Here is a 13,249-nt window from a genome sequence, read left to right as displayed (position 1 = left end):
AGAGCTACAAGGAAACCGTCGGATGGGTGTCATCAGCTGTTCACTCAGGGACTGGTTTTCCAGAATACTTTTAAGTGAATTTGAGAGTGCCTAGCGTGCTAATATCACAAGGTAAGACAATCTCGAGATCGCAAGGGTAGCTGGTGCTAGGCTGAGGGAGGCAGAAACCAGCTAATGTGGTTCGAGACACATTAATGAGCGCCCGAAGGTGTGTGAAGCCGAACCTCCAAGCAAGATTGGTGCAGGTTTCCAAAGGCCGACGCCGCCTCCCGGTGTAGCAGGCAAAGATCTGCAGACTAGCGCTCGGGGTGGGCCCCTAGGCTCTCACTGCATTCCCTGGATGGCTTTCTCAAGTAGAGATACAGAACCTCGTTGAGGTTGTTGACCGCCTAACGAATGGACGCAGGAAGCCAGGGAGAATCATACGCAGAGCCTACGAAGAGCTGCGGTTTGCGGTTCGGTAGCGAGAGGCGGACGGAAGGGGCGGGCTAAGTCTCTTGCTGTAGCGGGCTAGCAGCGTGCTGCGCATGCGTACGCTCGCTCGCATATCCTGGCCGTTACAGCTCCGGTGCCGGAAGAGGATTGGCTGGGCGGGGCTAGGAGGAGGAGGAGGAGGAGGAGGAGGAGGAGGAGGAGGTGGTATCTGCGCGCGCGCGCGCGGGTGCGAACGGGAAAGGCCGCGAGGGCCAGTCCGGGCGGTGGAGACGACGGACGGTGACCATGGCCGCGACAGCGGGCGGAGGTCCGGGAGCGGCAGCAGGCGCCGTGGGTGCAGGGGGTGCGGCGGCCGCCTCTGGCCTGGCCGTGTACCGGAGGAAGGACGGGGGCCCGGCCAGCAAGTTTTGGGAGAGCCCGGACACGGTGTCCCAGCTGGATTCGGTGCGAGTCTGGCTGGGCAAGCACTACAAGAAGGTGGGTTCGCGCGCGCCCGTGGGGAGCGAGGAGCCGCGCGGTGAGGGCTGGTGGTGGCTGCCGGCTCCGCGAGCCTCTGGCCGCCCCTCCCCCCCCTCCCCCCGCGCGCGCGCGCCACGAGGGACAACAAAGGCTGGCTCGGCGCTCGCCACGCCCCCGCGGGCGGCTCTAGGCACGCGGCGACCGGGCCTTAGGCTGCTGGGCTCTCCCGCGCCCAGGCACCCGCGTGGGACGCCCCGGCTCGCTGGTGCTTGTGTGCAGAAGCAGGTGGAACCGAGTAGAGCCGCAGGGCGTGTGTCCCTGGTCTTTTGTTAGCTGCCTTAGGTGTGTGAACAAAGCGGTAAAGACTGAGCCCAGCTAGTAAAAATGGCTTGAAGTTTTGTTTAGAGACCAGTTTGTAAGTGGTTAGGTAAGTAAAGGCTTGCTGCCCGGTGTGAAGTCGCTAAGGGACCTTGGGTGATTGGCCTTGCGAGTTAGTTAATGTAGGCTTAAATCACGCATTATAAGATTGATACCGATCTACTAAAAATGGTTTCCCACTTCATTGTACTTTTGGTGAGGTGTAAAGATGTGAGTACAAGAGTTAATGACCTTCAGCAAGAACTCAGTTTATATATCATGTGTAGTTTCTTTTTAAAGATTTTTTAAAAAAATTTATTTTTACTTTACAAACATTGGTGTTTTGCCTGCACGTATGTCTGTGTGAGAGTGTCAGGGTGTCAAGTCCCTTAGAACTGGAGTTACAGACAGTTATGAGCTGCCATGTGGGTGCTGGGAATTGAACCCAGGTCCTTTGGAAACGCAGCCAAGTGCTATTGACCACTGAGCCATCTCTCCAGCCCCTCATCTGTATCTTTTTTTTTCTTCGAGACAGGGTCTCTCTGTGTGTAGCCTTGGCTGTCCTGGACTCCCTCTGTAGAGCAGGCTGGCCTTGAACTTGGAGCGGTCCATATGCCTCTGCTTCTGCCTCCTGAGTGCTGGGATTAAAGGCATGCGCCACCACGCCTGGCATCACCTGTATTTTCTTTGTAATTTTAATTTTGTAATTTTTTTTGGTTTTTCATGACAGGGTTTCTCTGTGTATCCTTGTCTGTCCTGGACTCAACTTTGTAGACCAGGCTGGCCTTGAACTCACAGCAATCTGCCTGCCTCTGCTGGGATGTAATGTTTATATACTTCTTGAAAAATCCATTTCTCCCACTTTGGAATGTAAATTCTGCTGAGCCAATTGTTTTGCAAAGTTGTGAGTTAACCCTTCATTAATACTTTACAATTTTTTTTCTTTTATTTATTTTGAAATGTGTACTCTGCTCCTGTGTGGATGTCAGCTTCAGTGAAGTGATTCTTGCCTGACACTATGTGGGTCCAGGATTCCAATGGGCCCCATTAATGCCTACAGTAAAAATTTCCCCTTTATGTGATTTTTTTTTTAATTTTTAAATTTATTTATTTATTATGTATACAGTGTTTTGATTGCATGTACCTCTGCATGCCAGAAGAGGGCACCAGATCTCGTTATAGATGGTTGTGAGCCACCATGTGGTTGCTGGGAATTGAACTCAGGACCTTTGGAAGAACAAATAGTGCTCTTAACCACGGAGCCATCTCTCCAGCACCCCCCCCCCCCTTTATGTGATGTTGAAGCATGACTCTCTTAGTTGATATGATGAAACAGCCAAAGCACTTCCTCTGTTTCTCTCAAATTCAGTAGTGTTTACTCCACTGAGAACCCAGAGTTGGTGTTGAGATTTGCAAGCCTGAAGATGATATTCTGTGTTCTGGATCATAGTTGCTGCCTCACCTTTATTAGTTGTTCAGTGTTTGTTGAATAAATGGAAAGTTAAACTAGGACCTGGGGGTTTAAGCCGTGTTGTGTTTGATCAGCATGGGTTAGGTCCAGGCATTGAAACCCAGGACCACATTAAAACCAGGTATGGTGGCTGTCAGCAGTATCTGTTCAGATGTGTAAACATGAAGGTCAGAAGTTCAAGGTCATCCTTTGTTACATAAGGAGTTTGAAACTTGAGGCAAGCCTGGACTACCAATATGAGAGAGAGCTTGTCTCAAACTAAAAAAGGACAAACTAGTCTGAACAATCTCATTTCCTGCCTACAGCTGATTGTTGGTGTTTGACAGGGGTCTTAGGTACACTGGTGTTTTCAGAAGTGACCATGTCTCTAAGGCTTGACAATAAGAAATAGTGTTGACTTATTTCTGTTTGGGGTACACTAAACTTCACCCCCTCTGTTCTCCCTCTCTTTGTTTCTGAGACAAAGTCTAAGGATGTAGCTCTGGCTGTCCTGAAAGTCAGTAATTAGACTGCTGGCCTCAAACTCAGAGAAATCTGCTTGCCTGTCTGCTGAGCACTAGGATTATAGGCGTGTGTCATCACTCTGGTTCACTACTCATTTCTATCGCATTGAACAATGTTATTTAGGACATACACATTTAAATGTGTCTGTGTGTGTGTGACCTGCATGTGGTTGTCCTCAGATGCCAGAAGAGGGCATCTGATTCTTTGGAACTGAAGGTAAAGGCGGTTGTAAGCTGCATGATACGGTGCTGGGAACTGAGCTCAGGTCCTCTGGAAGAGCAGTGAGCATTATCTGCTGAGCCAGCAACAGAACAGAAACTTAAATCTCAGAAATTAATACGAAGTAAATGAGACATTGTAGGTCCCTTTTCTTTTGAGGCCTGCGTGGCCTCAAAGACTTTAGAAAACCAAAACCAAAATAAAACCCCAAACCCCAAATCACTGTTCTCAGAGCCCCAGAACTCCCTTTGTGGCCTCGGTCCTCAACTCCATCCTGATCCTCCTTCCAATTGTAGTTTTGGAATTATGAGGATGAGCCATGATAGTGGGCTCCATTTTTTATTTTATTTTTCTAAGTTTATATGTGTTGAGTATTTTGCCTGCATGAATCTCTTTGTTTCAAAGTTTGCCTGGTGCCTATATAAGCCAGAAGAGGGCTTTGGATCGTCTGGAGCCGGAGTTGACATGGTGTTGAGCTGCCATGTGGGTGCTGGGAATCAAACGTGGGTACTCTGAAGAGCAGCCGAGCTCTTAGGTGTTGAGTCATCTCTCCAGCCCTATCAAGGTTTTGCATTTACTTCACTAATTATGCTTTCCTTGTCATGGAACCACCTCTTGTTTCCACCACTGATTTGTCTTTTTATTTATTCATTTATTCATTTATTCATTTATTTATTTATTTTTGTTCGTTTTTCTGAGACAGGGTTTCTCTATGTAACCTTGGCTGTCTGAGACTTGATTTGTAGACCAGCCTGGCCTGGAACTCACAGCGATCTGCCTGCCTCTGCCTTTGCTGGGATTAAAGGCATTATTTATTTATTTTTATTTTATGTGCATTGGTGTTTTATCTAGGTGTATGTCTTTGTGAGGGTGTTGAATGCTCTGAAGCTGGAGTCACAGACAGTTGTGAGCTGCCAATGGGTGCTGGGAATTGAACCTGGGTCCTTTGGAAAAACAATCAGTCAGTGGTCTTAACCTTTGAGCCATCGCTCTCAAATCTGGTTTGTCTTTTTTGTTGTGGGTGTTTATGGGTGCTTTTCCTGCACATATGTCTGTGTGTCACATGCATGCCTGTTACTCTCAAAGGTCAGGAGATGGCATGGCATCTCCTGGGACTGTAGTTACAGACGTTTCTGAAGTGACATGTGGTGCTGGAAAGAGTACCTAGTTTTAACTGCTGAGCCATGTCTTCAGAATACATTATTTACCTTTAAGTATGTGCCTGTGTGGTTTTTATGATTCTTTACAGTGGAGAATGTGCTTCATACACCTAAAATTTGGTACAGGTACTCGGAAGTAAGACAGCCGTTTCTCCAGCACTAGCCGGCCTAGGTTTTGAATTCCTGCCTTTGTCTTGCAGTATGTTCATACAGATGCTCCTACCAATAAAACCCTGGCGGGACTGGTGGTGCAGCTTCTTCAGTTCCAGGAAGACGCCTTCGGGAAGCATGTCACCAACCCAGCTTTCACCAAACTGCCAGTAAGTACACACGCTGGGACAGTGGCATCTTCAGTTTTTTAGTTGTCACCTATAGCTGATTTCCCTTACTATTCCAGGGAATAGGGGAAAAAACCAACTTGTACAGAGAAGGTTTTGTTTTTGAGACAGGATCTCTCATAGCCCAGGGCTGTCCTGGAACTGCCTGTGTGTTGTAGGATGGCTGTGAACTCCTCCCGATCCTTTGTCTTCATTTCCTTCACCTGGGATTACAGGCATCTGCTATCATCTCCAGCTTAGTGGCACAATTCTTGCCTGCTACGTTGCTTTAAAGTATGCAGCAGTTATGAAGACTTAGCATTTTTCTGTTATGGTTGCCATAGTCTTCTGTGCTGTCTATACTGATAGTTGTTAGAATCTTGTAGAAAGAGTTTGTTTTGTTTTTGTTTTTTGTTTTTTTGTTTTTTGAGACAGGGTTTCCTTATGTAGCCCAGACTGTCCTGAACTTGCCTCTAACTCACAGCAATGCTCCTGCCACTGCCTCCCAAGTGCTGTGATTAAAGGCGTGTGCTACCACACCTAGCTAAAAATTATTTATTTATAAGATTTTTTTTTTAAACATACAGAGTTCTGCCTGCATGTACACCTGCAGGCCAGAAGAGGGCATCAGATCTCATTGTAGATGGTTGTGAGCAACCATGTGGGTGCTGGGAATTGAACTCAGCACCTCTGGAAGAGCAGTCAGTGCTCTTAACTGCTAAGCCATCTCTGTAGCCCCAGTTTGTGATTATTTTTAAGCTCTCCTCCCCTCCCCAACAGAGTTTCTTTTGTAGTCCTGGCTGTTCTGGAACTCACGCTGTAGACTAGACCAAGCTGGCCTCGAGCTCACAAAGATCCATCTGCCTCTGCCTCCTGAGTGCTGGGATTAAAGGCATGTGCCACCATGCCTGGCTAAGTTTTTTTTTTTTTTTTTTTTGTTTTAGACAGAATTTCTTTGTGTAGCCTTGGCTGTCCTGGAACTCTCTTTGTAGACCAGGCTGGCCTAGAACTTAACAGCGATCTGCCTGCCTCTGCCTCCTGAGTGCTGGGATGAAAGGCGTGCGCTACCATGCCCAGCTGGTATTTACTTTTTATGATGTGACTTACATTCCTTTGTCATTTCTAATTTATGAACATATAACTGTCATCCAAAATGACATTACAAGGGTCTTTAGACATGGGATTTTTAACTCCTAGGAACTAAACCATTATTTACTAAAACAATTAAGGGATTAGAGGAGAATATTTTTAGTTATAAACCATAATTAAAAATAATTCATGAAGCCGGGCGTGGTGGCGCACGCCTTTAATCCCAGCACTCGGGAGGCAGAGGCAGGTAGATCGCTGTGAGTTTGAGGCCATCCTAGTCTATAAAGTGAGTCCAAGACTGCCAAGGCTACACAGAGAAACCCTGTCTTGAAAAACAAAACAAAAAAAACAATAATTCATGAAAAAAAATTCATGGCTGAGGGCCAATAGGGCTAGATGTATCGCTCTTCCTCTCAAAATAGAGTTCAACATTTTCTCAAATGAAAGAGGTCGTTCTGGTTTGTGATTCTGTAGAAGAAAATTGAAGGAGAACGGCAGTTAACAAAGCAAATACTTTTCCTTGTTGTGTTTGTTTGATTTTTAATTGAGACAGGGCTTCTCTGTGTAGCCCTGGCTGTCCTGGAACTCACTCTGTAGACCAGGCTGGCCTCAACTTAGATCCACCTGCCTTTGCCTCTGCTGCTGGGATTAAAGGCATGTGCCACCACGTCCCGCACACTGTCAGCTATTTATTTACTTTAAAGATTTTAAGTTTTGTTATTTTTAACTACTTTGTGTATATGTGTGTCTAAGTGTAGGTTTGAATTCTTGAGTGCATGGTTTGTAGGAGTCAGAAGAGAGCCTTAGATCTCCTAGCACTGGATGAGGTATAGATCGTTGTGAGTCACCATGTGGGTGTTGATAACAGAATCAGGCCCACTGCAAAAGTAGTAAGTGCCGAGACATTTCTCCAGCCTTGTAGATGTAATTTTATTCATTTGTTTGATTGGTTTGTTTTGTTTTTTGGGAACAGGGTTTCTTTTTTTTTTTTTTTTTTTTTGGTTTTTTGAGACAGGGTTTCTCTGTGTAGCCTTGCCTGTCCTGGACTCGCTTTGTAGACCAGGCTGGCCTCGAACTCACAGCGATCCGGCTGCCTCTGCCTCCCGAGTGCTGGGATTAAAGGCGTGCGCCACCACGCCCGGCTGGGAACAGGGTTTCTTATTGCCCAGCTGTAAATGCAATTTTAAAACTGGAAAAAAATATCTTGTTTAGCTTGGGTAGTGGCTTATTCTTCTGGGTCAGGAAGATTAAAGGTTAAAGTCAGTTTTAAAGTTCTGCTCATTTGAGGCAGCACGGGCTATATGAGAGCTGAAAGAAAGAAAGAAAGAAAAACTGGATGATGAAATGAAAGCATTCGGGCTGGGCCGTGGTGGCACACTCCTTCAATCCCTGTACTCGTGGGGCAGAGGCAGAGGCACTCACTCTGTGTGTGAGTTTGAGACCAGCCTGGTCTACAAAACAAGTCCAGGACAGCCAGTCTACACACAAGAGAAACCCTGTCTCCAAACAAAACAAATGAAATGAAAGCATTTGAAATTCAAGTATAACATGAATGATTTTGTTAGAACCTTTTATTTTTCTCTTTTGCAATTTGTCATTTTTAGGCAAAATGCTTTATGGATTTCAAAGCTGGAGGCACCTTGTGTCACATTCTTGGGGCTGCTTACAAGTACAAAAATGAGCAAGGGTGGTAAGTTTTTTGTTTTCAAACTTAATTTGCATGTTACTATTACTTGGTGTGAAATCATATTCTTTTTGATATAGAAGATTCTGTAAGAATATTGCTGGTAATAGCAAGGTAAGGCCTGTTTTTGTTGTTTTTGTTTTGTTTTTTCTTTTCTTTTTTTTTTTTTTTGGAGACAGGGTCTCTCTGTGTAGCCTTGGCTGTCCTGGACTCACTTTGTAGACCAGGCTGGCCTCAAACTCACAGCGATCCGCCTACCTCTGCCTCCTGAGTGCTGGGATTAAAGGCGTGCGCCACCATGCCCAGCCCTTGTTTTTTCTTAATCAATTTTCAGTATTTAATTTTTTTAGTGTTCTTTCTCAAAGATGTCGTTTCAGCCAGGTGTGGTGAGTGCACCTTTCATCCCAGCACTTTGAGGTAGAGGCCGACCAATCTCTGTGAGTCTCTAATCTGACCTCGTCAGAAAAGACCTTCCATACTTTGTGGGTTCTTTCTTCCACTCTTTCAACCCTGTAATAGTAGGCATGAGAGAAAAAAGGGTAGCGAGGAAAGGAAAGAGATCCCTGAATAAATCATGGTTGAAAAGGGGGCAATGTTACTCAGTTTCTATGGTTGGATTATAGGTCTCTGCCACCATGCTTGTCCTTTTGTTTTTAATTATATGCATTTTTGTTTTTGTTTTTCAAGACAGGGCTTTTCTGTGTCGCCCTGACTGTCCTGGACTCACTTTGTAGACCAGGCTGGCCTCTAACTCACAGCAACATCTGCCTGCCTCTGCCCCCCCAGTGCTGGGATTAAAGGCATGAGATACCATACCCAGCTTAATTATATGCTTTAATAGCCATTAAAGATCTAGAGAGATGGCTCAGAGATTAAGAGCATTGGCTGTACTTCAAAAGGTCCTGAGTTCAATTCCCAACAGCCACATGGTGGTTTATAATCATCTATAATGAGATCTGGTGCCCTCTTCTGGCTTGCTGGCTCATGTGCAGGCAAAATAGAGTATAAATAATAAATAAATAAATCTTTAATAGCCATAGAAGTGTTTTGTATTTATTTGCATGAGCCTTTGCATGTATGTAGGTGACCCATTTATGTGCCTAGTACCCTAGAGACCTTAAGAGGGAGTTGGTTCCCTGGAACTGGAGCTGTAGACAGCTGGGAGCTACCACACAGGTGTCAGTTCCAACTGCTAAAACATCTCTAGCTCCAGAGAATAGTGTGTTTAGTAGACTAAATGAGCATGAGAGTTCATCATTACCTCAGGTAAAACCTGACAACACACGTTCAGTCCCTAGGACCCACATGATAGGAGAAAACTCTCTGTAACCTTGACTGTTGGACTCACTTCGTAGACCAGGCTGGCCTTGAACTCACTGAGATCCGCTTGCCTCTGTCTCCCCAAGTGCTGGGATTAAAGGTGTGTACCACTATTCTCAGCTTTAAAAAAAAAACTTAATTAAAAATTTTATTATATTTTGGGGCTGGAGAGATAGCTCAGCAGTTAAGTGCACTGGCTGCTTTTCCAGAGGTCCTGAGTTCAATTCCCAGCAACCACATGGTGGTTCATAACCATCTCAAATGAGATCTGGTTTTCTCTCTCTCTCTCTTTTTTTTTTTGGTTTTTCAAGACAGGGTTTCTCTGTGTTAGCCTTGGCTGTCCTGGATTCACTTTGCAGACCAGGCTGGCCTCTAACTCACAGAGATCTGCTGCCTCTGCCTCTCGAGTGTTGGGATTACTGGCGTGAGCAACCACACCTGGCTCTTTTTTTGTCTTTTATCCATGTTTTGATTTTGGGTAAATCCTCTGTTCTTTGGAGATGGCTATAGTTGAAGGCTGCAGTGCTTGGTGGGTGTGAGGGTGGGATTTGTCTGAGACAGAGTCTTACTATATAGCCCTTTCTGGTCTGGAACTTTTCCTTATGTCAACAGCTGGCTGGCTAAACTCAAAAGAAATCTTTCTACTTCTGCCTCAAGAGTGCTGGAATTAAAGGGTTTACACTGCCATACCCTGCCAGTGCAGCTTTTTTATCATCAACCTCTAGTTGCTTTCATGGTGTGGTTTTGTTTTTCTTCGATTATATACGTAATTCCACATTTGGGCATTTATAAATAGGAATTGCAGTAAAAATGAGTGCAGCTATTGTATTGACATATATTATTGCATATTCCCCGGGAATATTTGTAGCTGGATGACAATGATGATGATGTTGTTGTTTGAGACAGTTTCTTTGTATAACAGCCCAGGCTGTCCTTGAACTCACAGAGATATCCCTGCCTCTGCTTCAGGAGTGCTGGCATTAAAGATGTGTACTTCCACACCTAGCTAGGTATAGGTGTGTTTTATGGTCTGTTTATTTTTATTTATTTGTTTATTTATTTTGGTAGCCTTGGCTGTGCTGGACTGACTTTGTAGACCAGGCTGGCCTTAAAAAAGTACTGGGATTAAAGGCATGTGCCAATTTTTAAATTTTTGGAGGAGCCATATCATCCTGTTGGCTTTTTTGCTTTGTTTTGTTTTGGCTAACCTGATACAAACTAGAGTTATCTAAAAGGAAGGACCTTTAGTTGAGAACATAGCCCTATTTTATTGCCCTGTATGGCATTTTCTTTTTTGATTTGGAAAGGCCCAGCCTACTTCAGGTTGTGCCATTCCTGGAGTCCTAGGTGGATTTTCCTCTGGTTTTTGAGTCTAGGGCCTTGTGCATATTAGGCAAACAGTCTTGTTTGACTGGTTCAGACTAAAAGTTTGTGATAATTTTTAAATTCCCGCCCCCCCCCCCCCAAGCCAGGGTTTCTCTGTGTAACCTTGGCTGTCCTGGGCTCACTTTGTAGAGCAGGCTGGCCTCAAACTCACAGACATCCGCCTGCCTTTGCCTCTTAAGTGTTGAGATTAAAGGCCACCACTGCCTGGCCAGCTTAGATCTTTTAAGTTGTAAAGAATGTATGTATTAAATCACATACTCTAAAACGCTGCTTTCTTATTTAATCGAGGCTTTAAAATACTGTTGTAGTATAAGAGTTGCCACACAAACCACTGAATCATTGTAACGCCCAAGTTGTGAAACCCCAAAGACCACCAGGAACCAGCCAGATGTAAATTACACAGGGATTTGTTTATTTCAAGCTCAGAGCCTGGACCGCGCCAGCCATGGTGGTCCTTAGTGCTAGCAGAACAGGGTTTTTAAAGGAAAAAACTGCAGGGGTTGTGGTGGTTTCCAAGCCATTTCCAGGCCTTACTGTTACATGATAGGTTGGAGGGGCACAGGAAAGTTGTCCTTTGAGCTGATTGGCTGGGGGACCAGGCTAAGTGAGGGGACCAGGGCCAGACTGTGAGTTCGAGGCCAGCCTGGTCTACAAAGTGAGTCCAGGACAGCCAAGGCTAACACAGAGAGACCCTGTCTCGAAAAACCAAAAAAAAAAAAAAAAAAAAAAAAAAGATTTATTTATTTTATTTATTGCATATGAGTGCTTTATCTGCAGAAGAGGGTATCAGATTATATTATAGATGGCTGTGAGTCACCATGTGGTTGCTGGGAACTGAACTCAGGACCTCTGGAAAAGCAGGCAGCGCTCTTAACCACTGAGCCATCTCTCCAGCCTTGTGCAAACTTTCTATCACAAGCTATGTCCCTAGCCTTGTGAACTAGTTCTATATCTTTTGACTGAAGGAAAATAGGAATTCATGACATTGGTATTTCATTTTGACTGAGGTATCTATTTAGAAAAATGTTAAGCATTTTTTAAACTCTGTGTGTGTGTGTGTGTGTGTGTATTGACAACTTTTGGGCAATTTGTCTTCTTCCGCTGTGTGGGGTCTATGGGTCAACTTCAGGTCATCGGGACTTGAGGGAGATGAGTGTTGTCTGTCATGATGGTACTGATAGTGGCATTCTCTTATTACTCAGAGAATTTCTTCCCAAACTTTACATGGAGCAAGCTTAGTTTCCAAGCCTTTCTGATTCATTTGACTTAAATTATAAAATGGAGTTTCTTATTGTATATAAGACTGAAAATGAACTTAGTAATGTTTTTTTTTCCTTTTTCCTCTCTTAGGCGGAGATTTGATCTTCAGAATCCATCTCGAATGGATCGTAATGTTGAAATGTTCATGAACATCGAAAAAACATTGGTACAGGTAAGTTGGAGAATGAGGCCTTGTTATGTGTTGTATACCCGTCTCCCACTTTTTCCTCCTTATCTTTCCCTTTCTCTTCTGTCATGTTTTAGATAGGGCCTTTCTCTGCCTCCCTAGTGCTGTGATCAAAGTCATATGTATGTCACCAGTACCTGGCTTGAAATTAATTATTTTTATGTGCGCGTACAATGTCTACTGTATGCACATGTGACATGGCATGTTTGTAAGAGGTGAGAGAACAACTGTGGAGCCAGCTCTCCCTGTGGTGTGTTTCTGGGGACTGAAGTCGGGTTCACAGGCTCCCACAGTGAGCAGTTCCATGTGCTGAGCCATCCCACTGTACTAGCCCTCACCTAATTAAAAAAAAAAAATCTCTGAGCCAGTTGTGGTTCAGAGATTACACAGCTGTAATCCCACCCCTGGGAGCCATCTAGGTTTATTTTGAGACAAGACCATCATATTGCGTTTCAAAAGATGTCTTCCAAGGTGGGCATGGTGGCACACACCTTTAATCTCAACACTCAGGGAGGCAGAGGCAGGCGAATCTCTTAGCTTGAGGCCAACCTGGTATAGAGTTCTAGGGCAGCCAGTGCTACACAGAGAAACCCTGTCTCAATGCCACCCCTTACCCCTGCCTCCCCCCAAAAAGTACTTCCTGTTTTAAGAAATACAGGCTTAAATGTCAACTTCAGCCATTCCAATGATGAATAATCAGGGGCCCATGAGATGGCTCAGTGGGTAAAGGCACTTGCTGCTAAGACTGATGACCTGACATTAATACCCACATGATGAGAGAGAATATCTCCACATGTTTGTTTGACTATATTTGTGCCATGGTGGATACATCTACACACATATTTAAAGAAAAAGGAAAAAAATGTAGGGATGATGAATAATCAGTGTACATCATTTCAGAACCATTTGGATTTCAGAGTCTTGTCTTTCTGTTTTCTTAGAACAATTGCCTGACTAGACCCAACATCTACCTCATTCCAGACATTGATTTGAAGTTGGCTAACAAGCTGAAAGATATCATCAAACGGCATCAGGTAATAGATATGACCACTGTAGTGCAGTCGTAGAAAACCCTTACAAACTCCAGAGTTTGTACTTTGTATGTGTCTGCTTTAAAGGAGGGATTTCTGAGCTCCCACATGTCCTTATAGAAACATTCGGTAGTTACTAGCAAGAGTTATAATAGTCCTAAAAGTTTCCTTAAATATAATTTCATGATCATAAAATAGCAACACTGTCCAAAGAGCAAAACTGTTCATGGCTGCTGCTGTATTGATCATCTTATGTCATCTTAAGCTGAGATTTTTTTGTTTTTTAAATAAACTGCAATGTGACAGCTGAGGATATCTAGATAGAAGATAATTTTCTGTAAAACATCATTTATGTGACTGTGTTTCGCTG

The 13,249-nt window shown here is 44.3% G+C and overlaps 1 protein-coding gene across 2 annotated transcripts in view; it reads left to right on the top strand.

Annotated features, from left to right (window-relative positions):
• Nucleotides 1-601: 601 nt before the first annotated feature.
• Nucleotides 602-13,249, top strand: part of SMARCC1 (SWI/SNF related BAF chromatin remodeling complex subunit C1) — a 105,959-nt gene continuing 93,311 nt past the window's right edge. For both annotated transcript variants that reach the window (XM_084751880.1, XM_084751881.1), the window contains exons 1-5: nucleotides 602-912; nucleotides 4,806-4,925; nucleotides 7,616-7,701; nucleotides 11,752-11,833; nucleotides 12,790-12,882. In XM_084751880.1, the coding sequence (XP_084608006.1) occupies nucleotides 721-912; nucleotides 4,806-4,925; nucleotides 7,616-7,701; nucleotides 11,752-11,833; nucleotides 12,790-12,882 (573 nt within the window). In that variant the 5' untranslated portion in view covers nucleotides 602-720. The remainder of the gene's footprint in view (nucleotides 913-4,805; nucleotides 4,926-7,615; nucleotides 7,702-11,751; nucleotides 11,834-12,789; nucleotides 12,883-13,249) is intronic.

Source organism: Acomys minous, assembly GCF_964271855.1.
Source record: "Acomys minous genome assembly, chromosome: 13".
Taxonomy (NCBI): domain Eukaryota; kingdom Metazoa; phylum Chordata; class Mammalia; order Rodentia; family Muridae; genus Acomys; species Acomys minous.
Note: the sequence above shows the minus strand (reverse complement) of the source record. Positions and strands in the feature narration are given on the sequence as shown.